The sequence below is a fragment of the Equus asinus genome, chromosome X (genome assembly GCF_041296235.1).
Source record: "Equus asinus isolate D_3611 breed Donkey chromosome X, EquAss-T2T_v2, whole genome shotgun sequence".
Taxonomy (NCBI): domain Eukaryota; kingdom Metazoa; phylum Chordata; class Mammalia; order Perissodactyla; family Equidae; genus Equus; species Equus asinus.
In genome coordinates, this window is record NC_091820.1 from 12,335,782 (window position 1) to 12,343,835 (window position 8,054).

Here is an 8,054-nt window from a genome sequence, read left to right on the forward strand (position 1 = left end):
CCTCCTTCCAGCTCTGGGAGTCCTGGCAGAGGTGTGGGGCCAACCTCGCTTGGAGGGCACGGGGGAGAGGAGGGCCTTGGCCTAAGCAGTTGACCCCAATTCTGTAGAGGGTGGAGTCCAGGGTGAGGATCCTGAGTGCTAAGGAGGAGACCTCTCCCCAAAAGGGGACGGACCAGAACCCTACCCCTCCTCTTAGCTCTGGGAGGCCCTGGGCAGGTATAGCCAAATGTGATGTGCCCCAACTTCTCCTCTAGTGACTCAGGGAGGTGAGGGCCTTGATCTGGGCCCTGGTTGACTCAACTCAGTAGAGTGAAGAGTTGAAAGTCCTACCCCAAGCCAAAGCCAGAATCATGAGTGAGGACTGAGCTAATGACCCAATGGAGAACCGTGGGATCTGTAGCATCTTGCTCCTGTTCCCAGGCATTGTAAGCCCTAGACAGCTTTGGCAGGATCTGACTTACCCTGAACTTTCAACTCCGAGGTTCCATTTAAACAAGGACCTTGGTGTGAAGGGCATCGTCTCAGGTGGAGTCTCAGGACCGGTCAGGTGTCAAGACGAAGATCTCGTGTGAGGATATGGGGACCAGTTAACCCCCAACGGAGGTCCAGGGCAGAGCTGACAGATTCAGGTGCCCCCTGACTTCAGCTTGCATGGTTTCAGTAGATGAGGGCCTTGGTTTAAGGACTGGCTGCCCTAGTTCAGCAGAGAGAGGAGTCCCAGGCCCTGTTGGGAATATAGGTAAAAATCCTGTATGAGGAATAAAATAAGGAAGACAGCTACTTCAGATGAGAGGAGGCTGCATGAAGTCTCACCTCTGTTATTGACCTGGAAAGCCGTGGACAGAGCTGTTAGGGCCAGGTGACTCTTCATTTCCCTGGGGGCGAGGAGTTGTCTTAGAAAGGAACAGAGGGGCTGGCCTGGTGGCTAGCGGTTAAGTTTGCATGCTCCACTTCAGCAGCCTGGGGTTCACGGGTTCAGGTCCTGGGTGCAGACCTACATACCACTCATCAAGCCATGCTGTGGTGACATCCCACATAGAAGAACTAGAAGGACTTACAACTGTGATATATAACTATGAACTGGGGCTTTGGGGAGGAAAAAAAAAAGATGAAGATTGGCAACAGATGTTAGGGCCAATCTTCTTCACCAAAAAAAAAAAAAAAACCCAGAAAAAAAAAAAAGAGAGGAACAAAGGAGCAAGGGTCTTGATGTAAGGAGAGTGGTCCCAGGCAGGGCTGGCAGGCGGCAGCCAAAGGCACACTCTGACTTCCTCCACAGGGTCTTCAGGGGACAGGCTAACCAAGAGAACAGGAGCCCTGTGGCATCCTAGAGCAGTGCCCTCCAGGACACCTACAGAGGGGCATTCTTAAAGCCACAAGGGCACTCCCTGTTGTAGGGTCTCACACCCTCTCATCCTCCTCCTCCAGGTGCCTGCATCACGTGCCTTCCAGTCACATCTTGCCTGCTATTCCTAACCACGGTCATGCCTCGTGGTCAGAAGAGTAAGCTCCGTGCCCGTGAGAGACGCCGCCAGGCCCGGGCTGAGGACCAGGGTTTCGGGGGTGCTCAGGCCACTGCAGCAGTGGAAGAAGAGTCCTCCTCTTCCTCCTTGCCTGTTTCTGGGGGTACTCCCTCGAGCTCCCCTGCTGCAGGCACTCCCCAGAAGTCTCAGAGAGCCCAAACCGCCAGCTCTTCTGCTGCAGCCACTTTCTGCACAAGTTCTGATGAAAGGGCCCACGAGGAAAATGCAAGTTCCTCCCAGGCCCCACCCTCCTCTGAGAGCTCGTGCAAAGATCCTCTGATCAGGAAGACAGGCGAGTTGGTGAAGTTTCTGCTGTACAAGTATAAAATTAAAGAGCCCATTACAAAGGCAGAGATGCTGAAGATTGTCAACAACAAGTACAAGAAGCACTTCCCAGAAATCCTCCAGAGAACCACCGAGCACTTGGAGCTGGTCTTTGGCCTTGACCTGAAGGAAGTCAACCCCAGTGGTCGCTGTTACGCCCTTGTCAGCAAACTAGACCTTTCTGATGAAGGGGATCTGAGTGGTTCCACGGGCTTCCCCAAGAATGGGCTCCTGTTGCCTCTCCTGGGCATGATCTTCATGAATGGCAACCGCACCACCGAGGAGGAGATGTGGAAATTCCTGAATCTCTTAGGAGTCTATGAAGGGAGGAGGCACTTCATCTTTGGGGAGCCCAGGAAGCTCATCACCCAAGATTTGGTGGAGCAGAAGTACCTGGAGTACCGGCTGGTGCCCAACAGTGATCCTCCATGCTACGAATTCCTGTGGGGTCCAAGAGCCCATGATGAAACCAGTAAGATGAAAGTCCTGGAGTTTTGGGCCAAAGTCAATCATAGTGCCCCCAGTTCCTTCCAGGCCCAGTACGAGGAGGCTTTGAGAGATGAGGAAGAGCGAGCTCGAGCCAGAGCTGCAGCCAGGGCTGCTGCTAGTGCCAGGATCCGCTCCAGGGCCATGGCAGGCAGATCCTCCCAGCCTTAGTGAAGTCTGAAGCAAAGTCTTCACCTTGAAGTTGCAAAGGGCTGTCAACCCTCTAAGTAATGGGGGGCGAGGTGGGGATGGAGAGAGCACAGTATAGCTCTTCTTTGTGTTCTTGTTATTTATAAGTAACTTATAGATTTACCTTTTTTCCCTTATTTTTCCATTGTGTTCTCGTTAAAAAGGTTTATTTAGATTCAGAATCTAAGTTTATGAATAACATGGCTCACACATCTATTGCTGTTTATCAAGTTTGAGAGTAATAGTTCTGTATTTTGTGAAACAAATTGAAAATCCTTGCATCTCTTATTGTGATCCAGCACCAGAAAACATAGCATTGGAATAGGTATTTTCTTTAAAATGTGAAAGAACCCCACAGTGAAATAGTTGGGATAATGAGACAGTGGGAGGGGGAGTACAAGGTGCTTCATTCTTAGTTTTCTTTATCCATTTTACTCTTTCTTTTGGTAAAATTAAAAGATATATACCTGGATTTGCTTAGCTTATTCAAGAATGTAGGAGAAAATAAATTGTCATAAATTAGAACGTAGTTCACGGTCTCATTTGTCCCCCACACATGAATTGAGCGTCTCCCCTTTGGAAGGCTTCCTGCTAGTTCTGGGAGTGCGTAGACAAAGAAGGTCCAGCCCCTGCCAATAACATTTGAGAGCCCGAGAGAAGCTATCCTACAGGGAACCGGACGAGATACGCTCCCAACCCCGAAGGATGGTAAGGAGGGAGGAGATTCCAGACAGGAACGGGCCAGTGAAAAAGCCCTGAGACCAGGCAGGTTGGGAGCTTGGGAAATTTCCAGTCCCTCTGTGGGCGGGAACTTTAAGTTCGGCTGCACCCTGCCCCAGGGGTTAGGTGAGGCTGTTAAAATAGGGAGCAGGGACCAGACCCTCAGATGGTGGGTCTCAGAGTGGAGAGACTACACCTGCAATGGAAAATTGCTTTTAACATTTCCTTAGGGATGTGGTGAAGCGGAGGGAAGTCCTGCCCACCTGGGGTGGAATCGGAAGGACCCCTGTCCTCTGTCCTGGGCAGGTGAACACAGTGCACTAACTAGGTGTTTTGTGCATTTGTGTCCAGGGAGTTTCTGAGAATAAGGGTGATATTCAGCAACCGCTAGGCTGGCTCACTTTGCCTTGAGCTAGGGAAGTGGAGGGGGAACCTAGACCACTCCATTCGAAGGGAACCCAAATCGGGCATTTCTCTGTGTAATATGGCAAACTCTAAGCGAGGTCTAGCTTTTCGGTGGTGGTGAAATGAATGAAAATAAGGATGGGTTCAGTGCAAGGGCAGTCGGGTGGGAGGAAGTCCGTGGTCCTTTGCACACCTTTAGTAGCTTCAGGGTGCATCTACTGGAGGAGTTGACCTCATGCCCACATCAAATGACTGATTATCTAATGGGAAATATTATTTAGTTTTATTTACTAAGCAGAATTTTGGCTGATTTGGGTATTTTTGGTCCTAGAATATTGCATATTCTCTGACTCCTCCTCGATTGAAAAAAAAAATCCCTGTGTGGTACATTGCATTGTCTGCGGTCAAAGTAATCATAGTAATAACTGCCATTTTTTAAAAAAGTCTCACTACTTGCCAGGCACAGTGCTGGGTTTGCAATATACATTCCATCCATACATCAGTCAGTCCTAGAAGACAGGCCTTGTCAGACCTGCTTCACAGATGAAGAACCTGAGGCTCATAGACTGCTAGTGGGCCTGAGTTCACACTGCTGGTAAGTGGCCGGGCCAGTCCTAGACCTAGGGTCGGAATTTGTTTAGAGCCCAGACTATCCCACTCCTCCCAGCCTGACGAAGATACTGTGTGTCATAATTCACATTTCTTTTCACTACTCTGAGATGTCCCTCAGGCAATAAAGAGAGCTCTGTCACAAACTACTGGTTTGGAATCCATAGCCAGAGCAATAGAATATCAAAATAAGTGAGTAGTATGAATAAAGAAAAAACCAATTCGGTGCCAGTATGATCATCTATATATGCAATGTAAGATCACCTCAATAGATAGGGGCTCACAACATCATGCAGCTCCACTCCTGCCTTGTAGAAAGTCAATCTATTAGAACCAAAGTTACATAAGAGGCTAGTCTGGTTGGTGAAGAGAAAGAGTAGATGGACCGGCTTTTTCTCTGATAGCCCACCACCTGGCCTGGGCACGCTGCCTTGAGCTACAGCTTCCCCATCTCACATGGCTCGTGACACTGATACTATCTGCAAGGTTTGCAGTAGGAAACTGCTCAAGAGTCTTCAGGGATGTATCATTTCCCAGGAAGCCTTTAATCTAGGAGGCAGGAGCCAAGATGTGCATCCCCACGTAGGAGGGCTGGGGGATTAACACCTCAGGATGTAGGTGGGCTCACCCTGACTAACCCACAGCGGCCCTCGGACCTACAGGGCTCCAGGCAGGGCTGATCTTCCACTTGTCCTTCAGGGTTCTCAGGAACAAGAGAGCCTTGGTCTAAGGAGGGCAACTTCAGGTCACTAGAGGGAGGAGTGCTAGCCTCTGATAAACATCAAGGTGAAGACCCAGAATGACGAATGAGGGGAGGACTCAGCCAGAACAGTGGGGTCTGGTAGAGTCCTGCCTTGGCTGTCAGCCCTTGGCAGGCTGGAGCAGTTGTAGCTAGATTTGGCTCACCCTGACTTCCAACTTGGTAGTTCCAGGAAGGTGAGGCTCTTCATCTGAGGGGAGCAGCCCAGGTCAGCTGAGGGTGGCATCCCAGGACCGCAGCGTCAGGGTGAGGAGAGTGAATGAGCAGTGAGGGAACCACCTACCCCAGAAGATAGGAGGTCCCACAAATCTCTCCCAACTATCTCCCCAGCTGGCACCTGGGAGGCCCAGGGAAGAGTTGTCAGGTAGAGGAGCCCCCTCATTTCTGTCTGGAGGGTCGTCGTGGGGGAGGGGGGCGGCAGGGCTTTGGTCTAGTGGGGGTGGCCCTCAGTTCTGCAGAGGTGGGGACACAGGTACTAACAGGAATTAAGGTTAGGACTCTGAGTGATATGTGGGGACCCCCAGAAGCAAAGAGGTTTGCACAGAGCCCCGCCTGTTCTGGTCCCCGGAATGCCTAGGGCAGAGCCCTTAGCTCAGCAGCCCTTCATTTTTGCTCGGAGAGTCACAGAGATGGGAGGGCCTTGCAATAAGGGAGGAGTCTCCGTTATGCAAAGGGAGGAGTTTGGGCTCTAACTGGTGTCCAGGTGAAGACCTTGAGTACTAATAGGGGGACCTCACCCCAAGACAGGGGACTTCCCAGAGTGCCGTCCCTGCTCTCGGCCTTAGGAGGCCTGAGGCAGGGGTAGCCTGATGTGACATACCCGACATCCTAGAGACTCAGGCATATGAGGACTGATGTCTGATGGGCCCAGATCAGTAGAGGGAGGAGTCTCAGGCTTTGATACCCATCAGTGGGGTTCCATACAGTCCCGCCCCTGCTGTCAGCCCTGGGAGGCCCCTTATGTCCAAGGCTGGCTGTGGCTCACCCTGACATTCGCCTCCAGGAACCTGGGACGTGAGCACCCTGGTCTGAGGGGCACAGACTCAGGAAACTGACGGGTGGAGTTGCAAGACTGGTCAGGTTTCTAGGGGGACCCTGAATGTCGACTGAAGAGATCACTCTGCCCGTAATCGAGGGGACTGCCCAGTGCTCCACTCCTCCTCTCAGCCCTGGGAAGGTGGACAGAGCTGTGCGCTGACTTCTACCCAGAGGGTTTCAGGGAGGGGAGGGCCTTGATCTAAGGGGTTGGTCCCAATTCTGCCGAGAGAGGAGCCCTGGGTCCTAACCAGAGTCCAGGTGAGGGACTCGAGTGCTAACCAGGGGACCTCTCTCCAAAAGAACGGGCTGTCCAGAGCCCCTGATGTCAGCACTGGGAGCCCCAGGAAGTAGTCGTCAGATGTGGTGCACCCCAAACTCCCCCTCTAGGGAGGCAGAGAGGTGAGGGCTTTGTTCCGAGGGTGGTGGACTCAGGTCAGTAGAGGGACTCCAAAGGAGCCCAGGGCAGAGAAGGCCCTGTCTGAGCTGTCAGCCCTGGGTGCCCCCTGGAAGGGGTGGTGGGCTAAGATGTCCCTTCTCTTCCTCTTAGGGATTCAGGAAGCCGAGGGCCGGGTTTTAGCACAGCAGAGGGGAGGGGCCCAGGCCCTGCCAACAGTTGATATGATGGTGCTGACTCTAAACTGAGAGGCCCCCACCCCAGAAGAGAGCATCCCCACTACCAGCCTCTGCTGTCACCCCAGGCAGCCCCACGCAGGGCTGACAGGATGCAGCCCAAGGTACATTTTCCTCCACAAGGTACATAATTTCCTCCACAGGGTCCTCAGGGGCCAGGATGACCAGGAGAACAGGAGCCCTGTGGAGTCCTAGAGCAGTGCCCTGGTGAAGGGGCTCACACCCTCTCATCCTGCTCCTCCAGGCGCCTGCATCACACGCCCTCCTGCCACACTCCTACCTGCTGTCCCTAACCACAGATCATGTCTCCAGGTCAGAAGAGTAAGCCCCACAACTGTGAGAAATGCTGCCAGGCCTGAGATGAGTCCTAAGGTCTCAGGGATGCTCAGGCCACTGTTGCAGTGGAAGAAGAGTCACCTTTGCTTTCATGTATAGTCCCCAGAGCAAGTGTGATATCAGGTCACACAGCGCTCCCAGGGTCTCAGAGAGCTCTAACCACCAGTGCTTTCTGTAGGTGTTTCACACACAAGATCTTAACAAAGGTGCTGAGACCGTGATGAGGAAAGATCACGTGCCTCCCAGGCTGATATGGATATTTTTATATCAGTTTTTGCTGGAATGAAGTCCCCTTTAAGTCAGCTGTATGGGGCCAGGTAAAGCAGACACACTATGAAATGTTTTTCTTTTCCAATGAGACACTCATCATATCACTCTTTAAATCAACTCAATGTGCACCAAAAAGTGGCAGAGATAAATGGGCTTGATCAACATAGCCACGAATACTCAAGAATGGGCAGAATGAAAACTGAGGAATAAGACTGGGAGGAGAACAGAGGAGGAAGACTGCTTCAAACCGAGATGGGAGAAGAACTTGGAGAAGGGCGGAGCTATGAGCAAGAACTCTGAAGGATGGGCAGATCTGTGACCTGGAGGCAGGGGAGGAGCGATAAGGACCTCTAGGGCAGAAGGAACTCTCTCCACACTTGCTCCTTGGGCCCTTTCAGTCTGTTGTCTGTGCGTTTACTGGAGAGCCAGTGGGCTCCAGGCAGAGTGGCTTTGTGCATGGGCGATAGACTGGGGAACAAGACAGTCCTCCTCTTTTGTGGGCTAATCGGTTAGGGATAAAATGCGTTAGTATCCTTTGGCATTTAGATTCTCCAGGGAATGAGAACCCTTAATCACAACACTAACAGGGAAGACAGTTAGGAGCTTGACAAAATCAGGCGTGTCTTTCTTTTCTGGGTTAAGGTTAATTTTGTTTCTTTTACAATAAACAGAATTAGAAATTGCAGGACATCAATGCATTGAGATGATTATCCAGAGAGATTTTGATATTGCCCCTCCTTTTTTTTTAACTCTGAAATCTGTAT

The 8,054-nt window shown here is 51.5% G+C and overlaps 1 protein-coding gene across 1 annotated transcript; it reads left to right on the forward strand.

Moving 5' to 3' along the window:
• The first annotated feature begins 1,436 nt into the window (after positions 1-1,436).
• On the forward strand, positions 1,437-2,509 carry MAGEB17 (MAGE family member B17). Its single transcript, XM_014864239.3, has one exon. It carries the CDS (start codon positions 1,485-1,487, stop codon positions 2,502-2,504), a length of 1,020 nt encoding a protein of 339 aa, XP_014719725.2. The 5' UTR covers positions 1,437-1,484; the 3' UTR covers positions 2,505-2,509.
• The last annotated feature ends 5,545 nt before the right edge of the window (positions 2,510-8,054 follow it).